Source organism: Solea senegalensis, linkage group LG1 (genome assembly GCF_019176455.1).
Source record: "Solea senegalensis isolate Sse05_10M linkage group LG1, IFAPA_SoseM_1, whole genome shotgun sequence".
NCBI classification, from domain to species: Eukaryota; Metazoa; Chordata; class Actinopteri; order Pleuronectiformes; family Soleidae; genus Solea; species Solea senegalensis.
In genome coordinates this window covers 2,233,597-2,253,855 of record NC_058021.1, presented here as the reverse complement: position 1 = coordinate 2,253,855, position 20,259 = coordinate 2,233,597, and the positions used below count along the sequence as shown (strand labels likewise).

General features: G+C 38.0%; 2 protein-coding genes across 2 annotated transcripts in view; both read left to right on the top strand.

The window, feature by feature from the left end:
- The first annotated feature begins 281 nt into the window (after nucleotides 1-281).
- Nucleotides 282-8,335, top strand: trdmt1 (tRNA aspartic acid methyltransferase 1). Its single transcript, XM_044027125.1, has 11 exons — nucleotides 282-417; nucleotides 1,337-1,446; nucleotides 1,533-1,609; nucleotides 2,628-2,699; nucleotides 3,488-3,553; nucleotides 4,131-4,200; nucleotides 4,330-4,401; nucleotides 4,814-5,139; nucleotides 5,998-6,055; nucleotides 7,122-7,251; nucleotides 7,590-8,335. The coding sequence occupies exons 1-11, from the start codon at nucleotides 354-356 to the stop codon at nucleotides 7,688-7,690; spliced, it is 1,146 nt and encodes a 381-aa protein (XP_043883060.1). The 5' UTR covers nucleotides 282-353; the 3' UTR covers nucleotides 7,691-8,335.
- Nucleotides 8,336-9,633: 1,298 nt separating this feature from the next.
- cubn (cubilin (intrinsic factor-cobalamin receptor)) overlaps nucleotides 9,634-20,259 on the top strand; it is a 39,708-nt gene continuing 29,082 nt past the window's right edge. The window contains exons 1-18 of the mRNA XM_044037558.1: nucleotides 9,634-9,804; nucleotides 10,114-10,243; nucleotides 10,894-10,989; nucleotides 11,154-11,192; nucleotides 11,295-11,396; nucleotides 11,731-11,834; nucleotides 12,215-12,341; nucleotides 12,494-12,662; nucleotides 13,360-13,491; nucleotides 14,116-14,211; nucleotides 15,307-15,431; nucleotides 15,694-15,886; nucleotides 16,299-16,417; nucleotides 16,869-17,103; nucleotides 17,521-17,702; nucleotides 17,981-18,143; nucleotides 18,632-18,822; nucleotides 19,326-19,482. Of these exons, the coding sequence (XP_043893493.1) occupies nucleotides 9,683-9,804; nucleotides 10,114-10,243; nucleotides 10,894-10,989; nucleotides 11,154-11,192; nucleotides 11,295-11,396; nucleotides 11,731-11,834; nucleotides 12,215-12,341; nucleotides 12,494-12,662; nucleotides 13,360-13,491; nucleotides 14,116-14,211; nucleotides 15,307-15,431; nucleotides 15,694-15,886; nucleotides 16,299-16,417; nucleotides 16,869-17,103; nucleotides 17,521-17,702; nucleotides 17,981-18,143; nucleotides 18,632-18,822; nucleotides 19,326-19,482 (2,482 nt within the window). The 5' untranslated portion in view covers nucleotides 9,634-9,682. The remainder of the gene's footprint in view (nucleotides 9,805-10,113; nucleotides 10,244-10,893; nucleotides 10,990-11,153; nucleotides 11,193-11,294; nucleotides 11,397-11,730; nucleotides 11,835-12,214; nucleotides 12,342-12,493; nucleotides 12,663-13,359; nucleotides 13,492-14,115; nucleotides 14,212-15,306; nucleotides 15,432-15,693; nucleotides 15,887-16,298; nucleotides 16,418-16,868; nucleotides 17,104-17,520; nucleotides 17,703-17,980; nucleotides 18,144-18,631; nucleotides 18,823-19,325; nucleotides 19,483-20,259) is intronic.

Below are 20,259 nucleotides of genomic sequence, written 5' to 3'. Positions count from 1 at the left end.
CTCCATATTTTCTCATCCTACACGTTTGTCAGTTGTTTAAGTTTATATGGATATTCAATAGGCGTACAATGAGAAGCAAACATATCAAACAAACAAAAATAATCAAACATTATATGAAAAAAAAATGTTTTTTAAATTTTTTTATGTCGTACCTTTTAGGAAATGTGTATATCTTGTTTTATGTATATTGTCTAATGATAGTATGAGTTATTGAAACGTCATGCCCCCTTGGCGTCCAACAGTAGATGGCAGCAATGCGCCATTGAAGCTTCTAGTCTGTCTACATCCCAAGAAGAAGAAGTCGAAGAAGGGGGGAAATAGAAATGATCACAAACAAGAAAAAACCATGAGCCATGGAGAGTCTGCGGGTGCTCGAGCTGTACTGTGGAATCGGAGGGATGCATTACGCTTTAAAGGGTGAGCAGCTCATCTCAGCCTGTTTCTGTCTTTACTGAAACAAACATGAAGCGCACACTTGAACCCACTGACGTGGATGATGTCAACACAAATCAAGTGTTCCTGTAACTGTCGCCACATTCGCTCCTTTTCTTTTTTAAACTCATATATGTACACATACTGTATATTATTTACAATATGATGTATTTACACACATGTACAGATGTAGGATTTATTTATTTACAGTGTAATGTAAGTGATTGTCATGAGCCACATGATTATTGACGCTGTAAGACTGAAATGTGGTGACCTGTGGGAAGAGGTTCTTTCCTGGTTCTGTCCTGTAGCGCCCACTAGAGGGGAGAAGTGTCAACAGCATGTGTGATGGATCTGCAGTGATGTTGGACGTTTACTTTCCTGTTTGATGTTATAATTGATTATCAAATGAATGTATGTATTTATTAAGCTGCAATCAAGTATAAATAAGAAAATACTTACTATTTATTATTTTCCTGACATGTTAAAAACCTGGTGTATGTTAAGATATGTTGAAACAAACAATACATGATGAGAACAAATGTTGTTTTCCATGACGTCTGTGCCCCAAAATTCCGTCCGTCCACTCTTTGGTTATTCACAGACGGATTTTTAAGACCATAAATGTCCAACTGGAGTTTAACCACGTTAGACCATTGTACACAACATCAACAGTGTCATTCACAGCAGACTAATGATGGACAAGGTCTGCAGCCTGGACCTGAACTCAACTATTCACAACTACATTTCTTAATGAACTGTCCCCACAATGTCATGATGAGAACCCAAAAACAAATTATTTTATGTTTTATAAATTCAAATGCTTTCACAATTTCTGTGTAGTATAAGAAGTTTAACATATCTTAATCCACAGCTTCTAATGCCTTTGTTTTTTTTCCTCCAGAGAGTGGTGTACCTTTTCACATAGTGGCTGCCATCGACATAAATCCCACAACCAATCAGATCTACAGACACAATTTCCCAGATACTCCACTCTGGAACAAGACCATCGAGGTGAGTGACAGCAGAGGTTTTACATGTGTTTCACGTGGAGAAGAGTGATTTTAATATCTATATACTTTTGATGTTTTTGTTTTCAGGGCATAACATTAGATGACTTCAACAAATTATGTTTTGACACCATTTTGATGAGCCCTCCATGTCAGCCTTTCACCAGGTGAGTCTTATGTGTTTTATATGCATTATATTTAAGTCTGTTTGCTCCTCTTACCTTTAAAGAAATACAAATAAAGGACAAATGAGAAACTGATATACGTAGGCATGAATGTAGGTTTCCAGAAAAGTTACAATTTAAGCTACACTTTAAAAACTAAGATCTCTTATTTGTTATTTCACTCAAACATTTATTCAACAGACAAAATGACAAAAGGTTTAAATGTGGACTCACATTTACCACAGGACATGTTTCCATTGTCTCTCAGTCCATCTCAGATGAGTTTGTGTGGGAAAAGTCAGTGATGTTTTTGCACAGAATTGATATGTAGCTTCATTTTGCACAATAGTGACCGCGGTTATTCCAAAGGCCTCGGCCGTCCATCACTGTGGCATGAGAGTTTTTCATAAGATACGACCCGAGGGCTTGATTCTCATGCAGCAGTTTCCTCTCTTGGTTCCACGCTTTCCTCTGACTCCCTGAATCTTTTCACAATGTTCTGTAGTGACACAACAGTGTGGGGCAAATATGGTGATTGTGAGAGATGCTTATACTTTGCAGTCTTGCCCTGAGGCACTTTCAACTGACAATACTCTGATAACATTTGGCACAAAATGGTTTCATCTCAACCTATCCTTGCTTGCAAAGATCAAGCCTTTGGAAGATGCTCCTTTTAATATGTTGCCAGTTAACCTGCTACATAATTGTGGAACCTTCACTTTGTATTTGTTAGTTTGTCAGTTACAGATTTTACACTTTTGTGTCTCAACTGTTATGAAAAATGGGCTTTGGACATAATTATAAAACATCTTCAAACATGTGTTCAAACTTGGTAAAAGCTGTCAAACTTTTAGCACTTTCTGTTTTAAGTATTCAGAGAGGCTAACGTGTCAGCTGACGTGTGCGTGTCAGTTTAGAATGATTCTGATTCACAAACACAAACATACGCATATCATGTATCTGGTGGTCATTTTGTGCGTATACTTATATACTCATTTTCAAATCTTGTTTGTCTCTGCAGGATAGGTCGTCAGGGTGACATTCAAGATCCCAGAACCAAGAGCTTCCTCTACATCCTCGATCTTGTGCCAAGGTCCTAAATTTCCATATTATGCTTTTTATTACGTTTTTGTCTTCATTTGGAGCAATTCTAGCCCCAATAGTGTTTAATTATAGCTTACGTCATTAGGCCAGGCACCTGGACTGTTCCTCTGGATGATTTTGCTTAGCTCGGCACTAATGTTTACCTTTGGCCATCACAAGTTGATAATGAACGACCCCATTGATTTCGTCTCGGGGGTTAAAAAAACGTATAGATAAAAAGAACAAAAAGTAGGATTTTTGGTCGGAAGTATCCTTAAACTAAAGGGAAAGGGGAAAAATAAGATTTTAGGGCTTGGTTCCATTCAGTTTTGAAATATCACCCACAAAAAGACCAAAGTCTTCACTGGATGTTCTGCTTGGGTCAGCTGTATAAGCCCTTTTGATGGGAGTAAGTGTATTTGTTATTCTTTCTAACAATACTTGTCTATTTCCTGCTGTGGAATTAGATTTGTGTCAATATTTTCAAACAACACTTTTCACGAAGCAAGCGACACTTGAATGAATATGAAACAAACAAAAAGAACCACAGAATCAAAATACACATGTACAAAATACAAGGGTCTTTCTGTGGAGTTTGTTCTCTCCGTGTGCGTGGGGTTTCTCCGGGTTCTCCGGGTTCTCCGTCTTCCTCCTCGTCCTTGACGATCGGCCATGTCCTCCAGCTTTTCTTGTTGAATCGTCTCTGTCGTGTATACAGAGGGTTCTTACGGGCTTGGTTTTGCTCTTTGACTTTCTTGACGTTCTCTTTTCTAACTTGCATACGGTGCTGGTGGTCAGGCTGAGCACGCCACCCCGCTTCATCCTGCTGGAGAATGTGAAAGGCTTTGAGAACTCCTCTGCCAGGTAATGATCACTTACCACACACACAAGCATGTATACTGCAAATGATCAGCATATCGTCAATAATTACAAAATGTGCTTCAAATCATGAGGCGGGTCTCTACCTTAGCTTTTAGAAGTCTATGAAGGATTTTCTTACATTGGACTAAAATTCATAGATATTACAGTAAGTCATGCTTTTGTTATGATGAAAGTTGATGGTTAATTCATCATGCTTTCATATAATGGAACAAAGTCAATGGCAGCAGCCTCACAAAATGATTAAAACTATTTTGACATGGAGTAAACATTTTCAAGGGAGATGCGGAACTTAAGTTCAGAAGCTGAATGAGCTTTAAACATTTCACTGGGAGCATGTAGTTAATATATGTGTTTCTTCTAGTTAAAAAAAAAATGAAAAGCAGCTATTATCAGACATAAGAATATCACTCACCTCATTAACAAGTGAAATAATAATAAATAACAAGTGAATAATAATAATAAAAGTGAAACATTCTGTAATTGGTAGTTGTTTTTTTTAGCTGAATGTTTCTAAATGTAAGCTATGTTACATTTTTCCTCATTTTAAACTTCTCTCTAGGGAGCGTTTAGTGAAAATGCTGGTGGAATGTGGATATACTTTTCAGGAAATCATGGTCTCACCCACAAGTGTAAGACACAAGTACCCAGTGACTCATTTTCCTTAATATTATAATATAGATATACAACAGTATTGTATTCTGGGAGCTCTACATACTGAAGTATGCTTTTATCTGTATCACTTGTATTCATAAATCCAGGTTGGGATCCCAAATTCAAGACTGCGTTATTTCCTGATTGCTAAGATTGCAACAGAGCACACAATTTTAAAGGTAAGAGTTACACAACAAAATCTGTCATTATGTATTTAGGTAAAAATGATATCACAATTTGTATTCTGGTTAGAAATATACATGTCATTGACTTAGACAATAAATTCATCTTTTAGGGGCCAGGTGGTTAGTCTTAAACACAGACCATAACACGGTTCCTAGCCCTACTTTAACAATTCCCACATTATTATAATAAGAAATATGCATTAATTGCATTTATTCAAGTTAAAGTGTCTCAACAACTCTTTGACTCTATTTCCTGCCTCTCTAACATTATTGAGCCTAAAAAAACAGTAAATGTTCAGTTATGGTAAACTTACTACCAAACCGCCCGATGTGTTGATGATTCGTTGGATTCGTGTCATGTCTGCGTTCAGGTTCACGCCGTGCACTGACCGTGTGAACTGTGTAGATTTCAGACGTGTTCCCACATGCTGCTCACAGTGATTGCTATGAGCTGCCCGCAGTCCTGGATTCAGCCTGCTTGGGGACCTGTCAGCCCGAAGACCCAGTGGAGGGGGACCCTGTCCTTTATAAAGTGGAGACAGCGGCTGATGCTCAGAGGAAGAGGAGTCAGAACAACAATCTGTCCGTCAGGCAGATTCAAGACTTTCTGGAAGCTCAGCTGGAGGCAAACGAGGAGCATTATCTCCTTCCTCCTAAAACGTTGCTGCGATACGCTCTGCTCCTGGACATTGTTAAACCCACGTGCAGGAGGTCTGTCTGCTTCACTAAAGGGTAAGTACGAGAATAAAGACTGTGTTTATCTGTGTTGCTATGGTATCAGTGCCTGAGCAACCACACAACGACAGAAAAGTCTCCAAATAAAAGAAAAAGAAATATAGGATCTTCATCTTCATAAGCCTTCATAAGGATATACACGTTGTAGTGATTTTAACTTTTGAATTCTCTCTCTGATTTCTTGGATTTAATATTGATATCACGTCTGCCATGACACAGGTTAATATGACGTTACTGTGTAACTAGTGGAAGTTTTGATATTTATGATATCGTTAATGTAAGGACACATGGTCACTGGTGAGAATTTAATTAATAATAAAGAATTGACATTTACATTTGAATATTTAACACAGTGAATAGAATTGCAGCTAATCTGTATTACATTATGCTTATAATTCAGATTTTCTGAGGTGTGGTTGTATGAGGCTATACCAGCATAGGTGTGAAATATCGTAAGAATAAGTCAACAGCTGTATCTGCTCACTCCCTGCACCAAAGTCCAACGCCCAGAGAGAAAATCAGTGATTTTAGTTGAGTTGTTCTGCCTCCAACAGTAAGTTCAAATTCATTGTGTTAGGATTCACCAGAGTCTTTGGTGTGGGAGAGTGGGTGGCACCATTTCTCTTCTAATGGAATTCAGATTATTTTTTTACATTATACGTACTAAAACAAAAAAATAAGGAACAGAAAATTCCTTCATTAATCTAAACCCATTTGAACATTTTAAAGAATAAAATAATAACCTCTAAAGCAGATTATTACATAATATGACTTTATTGGTGTAGTGTAATCATGTAAATAATAAAAAAGTCACTCTGCTGCTGTTACTTGACTCTCAGTGTTTTGTGTCCTCAGATATGGGCGCTATGTGGAGGGAACTGGATCAGTTCTGCAGTGCTGTGTGGAAACACAGGTGGGATTTCCATAAACAGGATGATATGAAAATGTCATGACACGATAATCCTAACCAAGAAACTTGCAATGTCTCGTGTTATTGTGATATTTATGATAATCTGCTGAAAGCTGACGTTCTGTATACAGAGTAAACCATAGATGAACTAATGTTACTAATGTTCCAAAGAAATCTTACTTATATGACCAGAAAGAACATGAATGAAAGAAGAAATGATGTGATATCCTGAATGTCTTTCATTGTTGTGCATCATGTGAGGTCACTGTATTTAAGTGAAAATGGTCATTATATGGTACTGCATAGCTGGTGGAAATCCATATGGCCTTTGAATAAAGCACAAAATCCTTATAAGAATTTTTATTTCCATGCATTGGGAACACTGCAAATTATACTCTAAATCAAAACATGAAGAAAATGTATCCACTTTTTAACTACTTTACAGAAAATGAAGAAAAATGAATAATATAATATAATATAATATTGTATAAACTGAAAAATCTTAACTAATATTGAGCTGTATAACCTCTGTTTCTGAGAACTACTTCACTACTTGTCATGTTTCAAGGGCATTTCCTCTTCAGCATAAGGCAACATGAACTCTTCAAGTATTTTGATGTAGGCAAACTGATCCATGATCCCTGGTATGTGATTAATACTGCGATACTATGTTGTCGGGCCTATTTATTTATTTATTATGATTATTATTTATTAGAAGTTTGATGGAACAATCACATTCACATGAAAATCAACTGCAAGACACTGATCTGTAATGAATCAGAATTGAATTGGAATTAAACAAGTTGGCTGGTAATCATCCATCATCAGAATCAGAATAGTTTTATTATCCTGGAGGAAATTGTTTAGTTACAGTTGATCCAAGTCAGAATCAGTGACTTACAGAAGGAAAGCAACCAAACCATCACGTAAACCTTCTAATTAAAGAGCACCAAAATAAAGAGGGCAAACCATTCAAATGAAATTGAAATGGCACAAAACTCAGTTTGGTTTGAATTGTTTCCAGTGAGCATCAGAACCATTGAAGTCTTTTGCTTTGTGTCTTCTGCAGATGGAGAGTGTGTTTACTGGTCTGGACCAGTGCTCTGAAGAAGTTAAACTCCAGCAGCTGCAGAAACTGAAACTCCGATATTTTACTCCTCGTGAAGTTGCCAACCTCATGGGATTCCCTCAAAGCCTCTGTACGTCAACAACCTGTCATGGGATTCACTGCAATTATAGTCTTTGTATCCAGAATTTGGTTTAATGTAACCCTCTGTGCCAAAGAAACATACTTTGTTTTCCAAAAACTTTCATCATCAATTTCTGGGTGCAGCTCAAATGCAAACCAAAAACAAACCTTCATTCAACATTTTCCGTGCTTCTATAGCAGTCTGTGATTTTCATTCATGTTGTGATGAAGACAAATTCAAGCATGTAGCATTTTAGACCACAGCAGTCGCTCTGTTGAATAGTATTGTGTGAATTTGACACCCAAGTATTTGCTGATGTACTAAACTTGATTTTGTGTCATTTGCAGCTTTTCCAGTACAAGTCACGACCAAGCAACAGTACAAAGCTTTAGGAAACAGCCTGAATGTGGTGGTGGTGGCCAGACTTCTACAACTGCTGCTCTCTTAACACTTGATAACTGATTATATAAACGTTCAAATACTAAACACATATGTAACGGTACAGTCCTGTTTGTTATTATAATAAAATCCTCTTTTGGATTAGGTTTGGACTGATAAATCATTATATGTGTTTCACAAGGTTTTTTCTTATTCATATGTCTGAGTTGTAACAACAGTTCCGTTCACACCTGTCTGAAACCACGTGTGGTGTCAGTGATAATCTTGCATGTGTTTTTAAGAAGGGAAGGATTTAAACCTGCACATAAATGACATGTTTTTAATATTTTCAGTGCAGAAGGAGTAAAATCGTAACAATTCCAACCATCTTCATCTGTTTCTGTTGCAGGGATGTTCGTTATTTCTATATCGAACAATATTTACATGTTGTTTCTGAGGATTAGTAAGCAATTTCGACAGAGACCTAAGTTGCTGCGGGACATGTCTTCACCAAATATGAGGTTTTAAAGGCTGTTGAGTTTGTTGACTGTCTCACATGATTATGTTACAACTCTCATGTAAATAATGCAGACGATTTACTCTGGATTCCTTATACTTTATATACTTTATGCTTTCAGCTGAAGATTTTTCATTTGTTTGTCGAGTTTCCTTGAATCCTGTGTGTGAGGAACAATAAACAATCAAGGACTTTGTACTTTGTGCAATACTGCATTATAAAGTTGGGCAAACCTGAATGAGCAGAAGTGGAAACATCATTTAGGATATCATAAAACCCTACACATTATACATACAGAGGAGAAATAACATCACCATAACATGTGTTGCATATGTAAATAATTAGAGGTTAAAACAGGGCAACTGAAATGGTTTCAAATCCAAATACTTGCTTTACACCATTAAAAAAACAAAACAAATGGGGCCTCCACTCTAAAGTTTATTGTTGTATTTTTATATTTATGTTTATGTTTTTTGATCATTTATGGAGTAAAAGAGTAAAGCATAAACTAAAATGATTTTTAGTGTTAAAAGAGTGTACAATGTGATGGAAATGACTCGTACTCTCATGTGTTTCCATTTGTATCATATTTGTTTCCTATATCTTATGAACATGATCAATAATTGCCTTTAAAACCTGATACCTGTATTCTGCCCCCTAGTGGATTATCACGCCACTGCAGGCAGTGGAAGTCTATTTTTGGCCTTTTCATAATGGCCACTGTCATTAAATCATCCACACACTTTTGGCAGGAAAGTCTTTGCTCATTTTCAAGACGTTACAGTAAGAATAACATGTGTATTGTGACTCCTTTTGCAAAATAAATATCGTCTGTGCTCAAACAATGCATAATTACAAAAATATTAATTATTTAACAGTAAAATTGTGTTAAAAATGTGTGTACCACATGTGACACTGCAGGTATATAAGCTGCTTTATCTCTGAAAATCACATTGTTAACGTCATTTACATCATGCCTTCACACACTATTTTGATGATCTAGTTAATGATTGACTGAATGCCATCTTAAAATAATATTTAGGTAATGTTTTCATTCATAATAACAATTCCTCTGAAATCATAATCGCTACTGACCAATTGTTTTTTATATATTTCAAAAAGATTAGAAGAAGAAGAGAGAGAGAGGGAGAAAGTTCCACTGTGAGAAGTGTAAAGTGCATTTTGCCTACCACAAAATTATTGATATACACAAAATATCTCATAAACAAAACAATATGACATAAAAAATGTTCTGTTTTTTTGTGTCAGGCTTTACAGGGTTAATAAGATCAAGTTTGTGGGGTCATTTTAGTTTGTGTCCATCTGCTCAGTGCTGATCTACTTCTATGTAACTAACACACACTTCACAAAAGTTATTTATCTTCTACCATCATGTGAGAGGCATTCTACTTCATAAAAAGTTAACCAGCTTTGCTAAATCATGATGTGCTTTATGGCAGCAGCGTTAGGTCAAAGTCAGACAGTGAGCAGCTCCTCACACTTCAGTGAAGCTGCGTTCAGTGTCCAGGCGACACGTCTTCTTCTATGGCTGAGACGCTGCGACTCTCGTGGCTCTTCTGCATTCTCTTCTTTCTCCTGCTGGGTCTGCGGGGAGAGCCGAGGGAGGCCGAGCATGCACCAGACAAGAGGAGCGTGAGCTCTGAGCAGTGAGTTGGAATTTACAGATTTAGTATTTGTACATTTCAAAAACACTTTAAAAAGATAGTGAGAACCAAGTCATGTTCTGTTGTCATTGTTTGAGTCAGGTCTGTCATAAGCCAGACATTTAGTTTCACACTTTCAGAGCTCATTTATATATTTATACTTCACAAATTTAACTAATAATGATTTTTTTAAAAAACCTTAATATTATGTTTATTTGTAAATGAATTGTAACCTAAAGAAATCTCTGCAGTAAGACCATAAGTCTGTCTGATCTAGAATACTAAGCCTGTCTTGGTGATGTGACCATGCAGACCTCGTATGCTGTCAGATAACGGTCACCTTGTCTTCACGACTGGCGACAATAAAGAGATTCGCTTCCAGACATCAACATCAGGCCAAGTTAAAGTCAATAATGAGGACCTCACCCAGCTTTTAAGTCAGGTAAGTTCTTTCCATTACGGTAAATGCTCACACCAGCAACAACACACACACACATAATGAATGATGAAGAAAGAGGAAAATTGGATCAAAATGATCTCTTCCTAATTTATTGTTATTTGAGAAATTCACACACTCTTAAAATGACACATGTGCAGTTATCTTTCTTAAAACATTCTATCTCAGCTCTGAAAATTTGAACTACTACTCAAACTAGTATATATAACTAAGAGTGGACTGCTAAGTGTTAAATGTGGGCTAATATTGACATAATATTTTTGATGCTATAGTTTTAATGTTTAAACACTGCCTTCATCATGTCATTAACAGTGTAAACTAATTAGTTTCTCCAAACAAGCTGGAAATGTCCACTAATGTTTAGTTTTACAGCCTCATTAAGACTTTTATTAGCTTTCACACATGGCAAAGCGTGCTGCTTCTCATATGAGACTACGAATGATTGACAAGTCACAAAGCAGACACAGCGGTTTGGACAGGACCATGGATCCAGGATCAGCAATATACGACTCAACAAATGAGTCCAGTCGATTCATCTGCTTAAGTCATAGTTTTGTATATATATATATATATATACACACACATATGTATATGTATATATGTAAATGATTGAATATTACCTTGTTGAATTTTAGATCAAAACCAACAAAGAGGACATAGACAACATTAAGACTCATGGAGGTGGAATTTCCCCTGAACTCAACAACAGACTTAACCAGCTTGATACTAAGGTAAGACATTTACTAATTATAATCATAGTTTACACAAAGATAAAATGGCATTTTACTGTCCTGTTTGTGTTATTTAAGATACATAGTGCTGTGATAATGACACCACTGTGTATTTCATGTTGTGTCATTTTGAAACACATCCTGCTTCTTTGCACATTATTCAGATTTCAGGCGTTGAGAACAGAGTGACGACAGTTGAATCGGTAAGACACTGGAACACGTTAGTTGTAGCGGCTCAAACACAATAAACCACATGTTTGTTTGTATTTGTTACGTTTCCTTTCGTGTCTTCTGTTTTCCTTTAGATAGTCCAGAAGGTTTCCTGCAGCAGCAATCCATGTCAAAATGGAGGAACCTGTCTGAATACACTCAACTCATACCACTGTCTGTGTCCCAGCAACTGGGCTGTGAGTTCCTTTCTCCTTTCCTTACATTATGTGGAAGGCTATTGCAACTATTGTTTACAGGAGACATCGTCATTAAAGTCATTATTTATTCAATATAGAGCACTTTGATAGTTTATGCATTGCATCGTAAGAAATCATTCAAATAATAAAAATCATCATCATGGGCACATGGTGGAGTAGTGGCTAGCACTGTTGTCTTATAGCAAAAACCCGCCTTTTGCAGCTGGGATTGGCTCCAGGACTCTGCAACCCTCATGTGGAGGATAAAGTGGTAAACAATGAATAAATGCATCATCATCATCATCCTCTCTCCCTCTGTGTGTGTGTGTGACAGGGTTCCAACTGTGCAACAGATGTAAATGAGTGTCAGATACTATCAGGAACCCTGCAGGGTTGTCAGAATGGAGCGACCTGTCTCAACACTGCTGGATCATTCAGGTATGTTCACGCTTTTCACATAATGATGTGAGTATTATGAATGAATGAATGAATGAATTAAAACAGTAATTACATACATTCTCTAAGGCTGTTGAGACTCGTGAAAGCCAATGACACAATATGAATGCAGCTGGTGTCAGAGTGGCAGTAAACGTTGATTTTTATGATGTTATCCATATGCACTGGTTTTTAACAGATAAATGGTTTAAGGTTTTAACTTAAAAGTGTTACTGTCTCACAAAAGCTGCCAAAAACATAATTACAACATTCTTAGTAATTATGTCAGCCACAACAGAACATGAGGGGTTCAGCTCATGATCCTGCTTCAGTATGATTTCTAATAATAATAATAATAATCATCATTCTGTCTCTGTGTGTAGTTGTACCTGTTCTCCAGAATGGTCAGGGACTCACTGCACTGTGCGTTACGATGACTGCAGGAATGCAGGACAGGACTTGTGTGTACACGGCACATGTATTGATGCAGACCGGGTTGTAATGGGACAGGTAAGCAGTCGTTCAGCCATTCAGTCATTTACTCATTACTTGCAAAACAAAGACGTGTTTGAGTCATACTTGTCTTCGTCTTTTGTCTTTCACGACGCAGCTTTATGGTAGATTGATTTTGACTGACAGAGATGTTTTCCCTCAATAAACAGCCGAAATACAAGTGCATCTGTGAGAGTGGCTGGGAGGCACCAGCAGGGAGCGCAGCCTGTATCGCTGATGTCAATGAGTGCAACCTTCCCAACAAGCCTTGCTCTACCAACCCAGCTGTTCCCTGTTTCAACACCCAGGGCTCGTTCTATTGTGGAGCCTGTCCTGCAGGTAACATGCAATATCACATCTCACACAGACAGACCACTGTTTGGATCACTGACATCTGTGAATATAGAACCAGGAGCACATGTTTTTGGGCAGGAAAGCAGGCGGAGAACAGGCCGTGATGAAGTGACAAGACAAGTGATGAGTATCAAAACAGGAAGTGTCAAAATAAAACAGGAAATGGAAAATGAAAGTCTAAATTAAGTCTAAATTCATTCATTCATTCAAACCAAAACACTAGATATTATATTATGTTAGAGGAGTTGAGAGCGCTATAAATGTTGTCAGAGTTTATTTGGAAATAAATGACTAATTCTAACTCTGATATTGGGCAAACCTTGCTCTCATGGTGCAATGCTTGAACACTGTGGTACTGATCCGCCTGGAGCTTGTCAGATTGTTCATAGCTTCCCCGTCTGTAGTGATTTAATTCTTTAAATGTATTAAAGGAAATGCATAATGTGATACTCATACACAATAAAGTCTAGGAGTGTAAACATAACACTGAAAGAGTAGATTTCCCTTTTATATTGAACACTTTGTGTCATGTTAACATTAAATGAGTTACATTTAACACACAGTCTTATTGTATTTTGGTCGTTGTTTCGTCAAATCTCTTTAATGGGTGTCACCAGCTCAACGCTGATATGTGCGCCAGGTTGAAATGACGCTATAATGTAGAATGTCTGTTATATCGCAGGCTGGCTTGGCAATGGTTATAGCTGTCAGGATGTGGATGAATGTTTGACCAACAATGGCGGCTGCTCCACCACTCCCATGGTGCAATGCTTGAACACTATGGGCTCCTTCCACTGTGGGACTTGTCCTCCAGGTAAGGGGGCAATAATTAATTGTTGAGTGTCATGTTATGAATCCGGATGTGGCAGAGAACGTGTGATACGTAAATATCCACTGTGTGAATGCAAAGAAGTGTGGGACCTTGTTGATGTTTTTTGTCTCTGCTACTCCGGGCTTTGAGATGAGATGAGATTCAACTTTATTGTCATTTGTTTCAGTTACTATTGCCGATAAACACAATTAAAAGTGGTCACATATCTCTGAAGTAAGTTGAGCTTAAATAATTTGAATATCCAACTAAGGCCTGGGGATGTGTTTGCAGCACTTTTCATCGAGGCATGAGGTTTGCATCTCAAGAGTCTGCTTTTCTTGAGGAAAGAGCTCTTCCCTAGACCTTGGGTTTACAACAAAATGTGTTAGAATGTTCTTTGACCACAGTTACAATGTCTATATCTGTCAAATATGTCACAAACATGACAATGACTGTCTCTGTTTTAAAGTAAAAAAACTTTTAAAGGTTTTGTAGATTCATATGTAAAACATCCACAGTGAGGGCCAAAGGCTTATGTGTGATTGTCCTGATCGTTCACTGTGTTGAACTCAGTCTACACTTTGACAAAATGAATGTGACTGTTGCTAAATGGTTTCACGTTCACAGGTTATGAGGGTGATGGGAGAACATGCACCCAGGCTAATATCTGTGCCAACAACAATGGAGGCTGTTACCCATTAGCTACATGCTCCTCCAACCCAGGTAAAAACAATTCATTTATTTATCTAACACCATTTAGATGAAAGATGGGAATAAGAATACTGCTCATTGAACACTCTAAATTAAACCCCTGTCACGGTACGACACGGCAGGCTTTAGGTTGCATCTCCACTACAATAAAAAGTACCTACTTAAAGGTGGGCGGAGTCATCACTGCACTGCACTGACTTCCTTTTATACGCGATACACCCACACACACCAACGGTTGACTAGTGACTAGTGACTTTACACCAGACTCCTGGTAGTTGTTGGAGATTAACCCAATAATTTAGGATTGTTAAGTAGTTTTAACTAATATACAGTTCGGCATTGTTCGGCTTGATTTCTGTCCACACGTCTCCGCAGTACAGCCTCCTACTCCACAGACTACAGCGGCAGCGGTCTGTGATACCGCTCGCGATCGCGGCGCTGTCCCTAAATACACCAGACTATTCTGTTAAATATAGAGATATCCCTGGTAGTTGTTGGAGATTAACCCACGTTTTTAGGATTGTGACGTAGTTTTAAGTGTTCTACAGTTCGGCGCTGTTCGGCTTGATTTCTGTGTGGGACGTCTCTTCCTGTGACGGCACTCTGGCCAGTCTGTGGCCGGCAGTCTGACCAATTATCGCATAGTTACCTACTCACGTAGCACACTATCGGAACCTCGCAGGAACAGGTGCTAAAAATAGTAGCTGGTACTATGCTAGTGGAAACGCTACTTAAACCGTGCCGTGCCGTGGCGTGGCGTGGCGAGTAGAGCCGGTGGAAATACGCCATAAAAATAGTAGCTACCTGCTACCAGGTACTATGCTAGTGGAAACGCTACTTAAAACCGTGACGTGAAGTGGCAAAGGAGGCGAGTAGAGCCGGTGGAAACACGCCATTAGCAACTTAATGATGACTTGACTCTGGAAATTAGTGCAAACTTACCAAGAAAACAATGATTTTCTACCTCTGTTAGGGTTTAATACAACGTTTTATTTATTTGATGCGTTGTCATTTTAGCCTAAAGTCGACTGTCTTTTTTGAGTGGCATGTGATGTGTGGTACATGTGGTACATAACCATATCATATTCTTCTTCTCACACCCTTTAGGTTCAAACCTCCCAATATGTAGTTGCCCTCCAGGCTACACAGGGAATGGTTTTGGGGCAACAGGCTGCACTGAGATCAGCAACATATGTCAGACCAACAACCCTTGTGTCAATGGACAGTGTGCGGTGAGTTTGTGGCTGTGTGTCTTTTCAGACACTGTAATTGTAGGTGGCTATAATGACAAAATATCTGACATTTTTGTTTATTATACTTGTGCAGTTGACAAATTAAACCCTAAAACCACATTTAAATGAGCCTTATTAAATACGACCCTGTTTTTTTTTTGTCACTTTGATGTTCTCAGTAATTATAAATTGCATAATTAGATCCCTCTGTGACAATAAATAAATAAATGAATGACTGACTAGTGCACTGCTGCTGTCACAGGCCACTACCTCCGCGCCCGGATACGTCTGCAACTGCAACTCCGGTTGGCAAGGAGTGAACTGTGACCAGAACATTAATGAATGTGCAAGCAACCCCTGTCAAAATGGAGGAAACTGTACGGATGTCACTAATGGATTCACATGTACTTGCACTTCCCAGTGGACTGGCCCACTCTGTCAGACCCCACAGCAAGGTATAACCAGCCAAAAATAATCCTTTATGAAAGGATTGGGAAGAAGAAGTTCAGTAACAGGATGGTTATGGCAAAATGAAAAGGGTAGAATGGATGTATAGATCAAAGACGCCGGTTAACATTTTCTATTAGCATGATTAGGGATCATCAATGATATATTCTGTACTCCTAAGAACTTTACATCTGAAAATGCATTTCTGTTAATGAGAGACGGAGACAAACTCACAACTGAAAACATCTGAAACACACATACAGAAATGGTTTAAAAGGTTTAAATACTGCAGCACATAAAATAATCAAATAGTTGTATGTTGTTCAAGTAGAATGTGTTAGTTATTTACATATTATTTGTACAAGGTTTGCAACAGATGTGCTTTTATCAAGCACTGCCATGACTTTGTGTGTGTTCCAGTGTGTGGGGGTGACCTGACAGGCCCTGCAGGTTCCTTCAGTTATCCCAACACTCCAGGTCATGACGAATATGATCACCAAGTCAGTTGTGCCTGGGTTGTTCGAGTGGCCCAAAATAAGGTCAGTTGACTCATTTCAGGTCAAGTCAGTTGCCTCTTACTTATGTCCTTTTCCTGACACCTTTCCTGGTTTATTTGATATTGTCAGGTTGTTACCTGCCGTCTGGATTTTCTCTCCATTCTACATATGAATCTACATATTACATATGAATCTTGTAATGCCACCATGTAGCTCACTGTAGTAATATGGCCATTTATTTAGGTCCAAATGTGTTATTAAGAACATTATCAACACACTGGTCTTTTGTTGCTGGTCAGCTTTATAGATCATTTAATTTGGTCGTGTCTTGTCCTTAAAATAACAAACTCTATAGTATCATCTACGATAGAATCTGGTGTGCTGGACAAGCTGTGATGGTAAAAGTAGCTGCTGACGCATTGAAAACGAGCCGAAAGTGAAAGAGGAATACGAGTCTTTGTGATGTTAGTCATGTTTGTGCTCTCCTCTTTAGATTGTCCGGATCACCTTTCCTTACTTTGATCTGGAGAACAGCGCCAACTGCAACTATGACTTCCTTCAGATTCATGATGGGGACAGTGCCTCTGCTCACATGATGGGCAAATATTGTGGCCAAAATAACCCCAAAGACCTCAATAGCTCCCACAATGCTTTGTACTTCTGGTTCCGCTCTGACCATTCTGTCAATGCAGGAGGCTTCACCATTACTTGGGAAGCTAAGGAACCAGGTAGAGCTGTTTCCTTTGGATTATCCTATATTAAGTTCCTGTTCTAAGCTTAATGTCAGATTGAATCCCAGTTTGACTTTGCAATGTTAATCTTGGCAGATTTTATTTAAGTCTTAGTATTTTAGATGGAAATGCTTATGAATTCTAATCATACTTTATGCATTTCTATCCTTAATAGTTGTAGTGTAGTTTTAGTCGATAAAACATAGTAATATTTTATTAGCACAAGATAATGGATGGGATTTTTTTTTTGTGATTCATGAATGCATACTTTATGAAATTTACATATTATGTTATATTAAACACTTTAGTGGAAATGGGATCTAACAGACAGGTTGATACCAGTAATGTTAGCTCATAGAGATCTAATGTGAAAATGTGAAATAATGGTTTTCTAAAATCTCCTTGTCGTCTTAGTGTGTGGAGGCGTATTGACTGCTCCATATGGCAACATTAACTCACCTGGTTACCCTGGAAACTACCCACCTAACAGGGACTGCTACTGGACAGTGACGGTGGAGCCCGGCTTGCTCATTACGTTTGCATTTGGGACTCTCAGTCTGGAGCAACACCCTGACTGCAACTTTGACTTCTTAGAGGTGACAGATTGTGTCATATATTTGTTACAATCATTATTGTCAGTCAATTAGATTCATTTGGTAGATTAATGACATAATCCAAGCTATATGTGTAAGCCTAATTCAATTGTTTAATGTACAATAAGTAAGAGATATGATATGATATAAGATATATATAGTGGTTTTTCAGGCGTATTTACTGTGGTTTGTGACCTCACTCCTAAAAACAAGCTTACAACTAAAACTGCAATTTCTTGCAGATGTTATACTCATTGCCCTTTCTTGGTTAAATTTTGCAGATCCGGGATGGTCTTCTTTCTGGTGACCCAGTTCTGGGGAAGTATTGCAGTACTGCATCACCTGCACCCCTGCAGACCACAGGTCCAGCTGCGTGGATCCACTTCCACTCTGATTTCGCTGTCTCTGACCGGGGATTTCACATCACATATACAACATCGCCGAGTAAGACCTGTGTTGAAGAGAATGTCTGCATGACAGATGGCTGTTCTCCAGCTCACTGACTGATTGTCAGCACAACTACTTTACTTCAGTGTGTGCAATTCACTGTTACTGTAACAGCAGAGTCTTAAATTAACTATATGTCTAAAATTATCGTTAACACACATTTTAAACACAGCACTAAAAGTTGATTTATTTTGCTCATGTAAATATAAAATCAGCTACATATGATACACTAGACAAACACGACAAAGTCCTTAAGCTGGGTACTCATTAATATCTTTCCGAGCATGTAGGCTATGAAAATGAACTTGTATCATCACCGTCAGCTCAAATATAGCAAAATATGAAAATATAATAAAAAGTTACAATATATTTTGTAACTCTAAATGTTTTGTAAAGTACATCACTTTAATACCTACTGTATACTCTGTGAAAGACACACAGAATGCATTAAGCTGCACACGTAATACCATGGTTTGTGCTCTTAGGTGATCCCGGTTGTGGTGGTACCTTCACTGAGAGTGAGGGCATTATCATCTCCCCCAACTGGCCCAACAACTATGCCCACAACCGCCAGTGTATCTATTTGATCAGGTTGCCAGTTGGTGAAAAACTGACCCTCAACTTTACTCACATGGACCTGGAACTTCATAGTGGATGTACTTTTGACTATGTGGAGGTAGGTTGGTTTTCACTTGCAGTCGTGTGGTATGTTCTGAGTTATTACATCTCTCTCTTTGTTACATATATGCCTCTTACATGCATTAAGGGTTAGATTGGGTCTAATCATCCACTTACATAGTTTCTTATACCAATGCTATGCTGATGATATCCATCTTTATCTCTTCCACTTGCTTTATTTTTGCCATAGACTAAAAACATTTGTGTTTGATATCAAAAGATGAACATGAGACAAAAGATTAACATTTCATGCACAAACAGCCTACAGAGATGAACATTTACATTTTAACCTCAAAGGATGAAGAGACCCCTGTTTTATGATAAAGGTCAGCCCATGAATGGTCAGGTCAGTAACATAGATTTGTATTTGTCAGTTTAATAAGGAAAAAACATTAATGATGGCTCTGTTCAGTTTGTTTAAGTCAGGTCCTGAACCCTGAAACTAAGGATGATAAATGGAACTCAGCCATCATTCATTATACCCTTTATATTCTTTCTAAGGTTCGTGAAGGCCAGGTGGAGACTGATCCTCTAATCGGCAGGTACTGTGGAAACACGCTGCCTGCTCCCATTCTCTCGTCCTCCAACTCCCTGTGGATTCGCTTCAAGTCAGACAGCTCAGTGAGCCGGGCTGGTTTCAGAGCTGTCTATACTGTTGGTATGATTTCATGGCTTCATGTTTATGTGTCATTTTCTCTCTGAAGTAATATCATTCTCATACTGTAGAACATATATATATATATATATATATATATATATATATATATATATATATATATATATATATATATGTGTGTATGTATATGTGTATACACACACATTTATATTACCAAACATTTAACAGTGGTAACATGTTTAATATGTAAAACTCTTGAATGTTTGCGACCAAGCATGTACTGTATTACATTCTGGCTAGTAAGTGACCATGTGACACGTCACTTAATAGACACCTTATGGGGTTATAAAGACTTTTAGGAGCAGAGTCTTCTGTGTCACAGAAGGACACGGTCTCAGATTTTGGCCGTCGTAACGTCATAATGTTTACATTTACAGTTGATCAGGGCAGCTGAGGTATGTGGACCTCATCACTGATTGCTTTATGTCTTTATACCTTGTACTGTATGTCGTCTTTTCTGCAAGGATATTACAGGAATAAGAAACCTGCTGCTCATGTAATATGTCAAATCAGGCATTATGAGTAAAAGACTTGATTTTTAAATATTTTAAAATAAAGAAAAACATTTCCTTATTTTGAAGACTGAAAGGGGAAAAAACCTGAACAAATATAATGTAATTCTAATCACTTTGTTGATTGATTGTTTTCAAGATGCTTGTCATTTATGCAGCCTCAGCCACAAGATTCTTACTTTCTCATGCATACACGTGGATGCACTGTAACAGTAACAGTCAGTGGAGACAGTGGTCATTAAAGTGT

Bases quoted from the DNA above. Each gene is read 5' to 3' on its own strand.
- trdmt1 (XM_044027125.1), top strand. From the start codon at position 354: ATGGAGAGTCTGCGGGTGCTCGAGCTGTACTGTGGAATCGGAGGGATG. The intron at 2,700-3,487 runs GTCCTAAATTTC...GCTGGTGGTCAG, and splicing joins ATCCTCGATCTTGTGCCAAG to GCTGAGCACGCCACCCCGCT. The intron at 4,402-4,813 runs GTAAGAGTTACA...TGAACTGTGTAG, and splicing joins CAGAGCACACAATTTTAAAG to ATTTCAGACGTGTTCCCACA.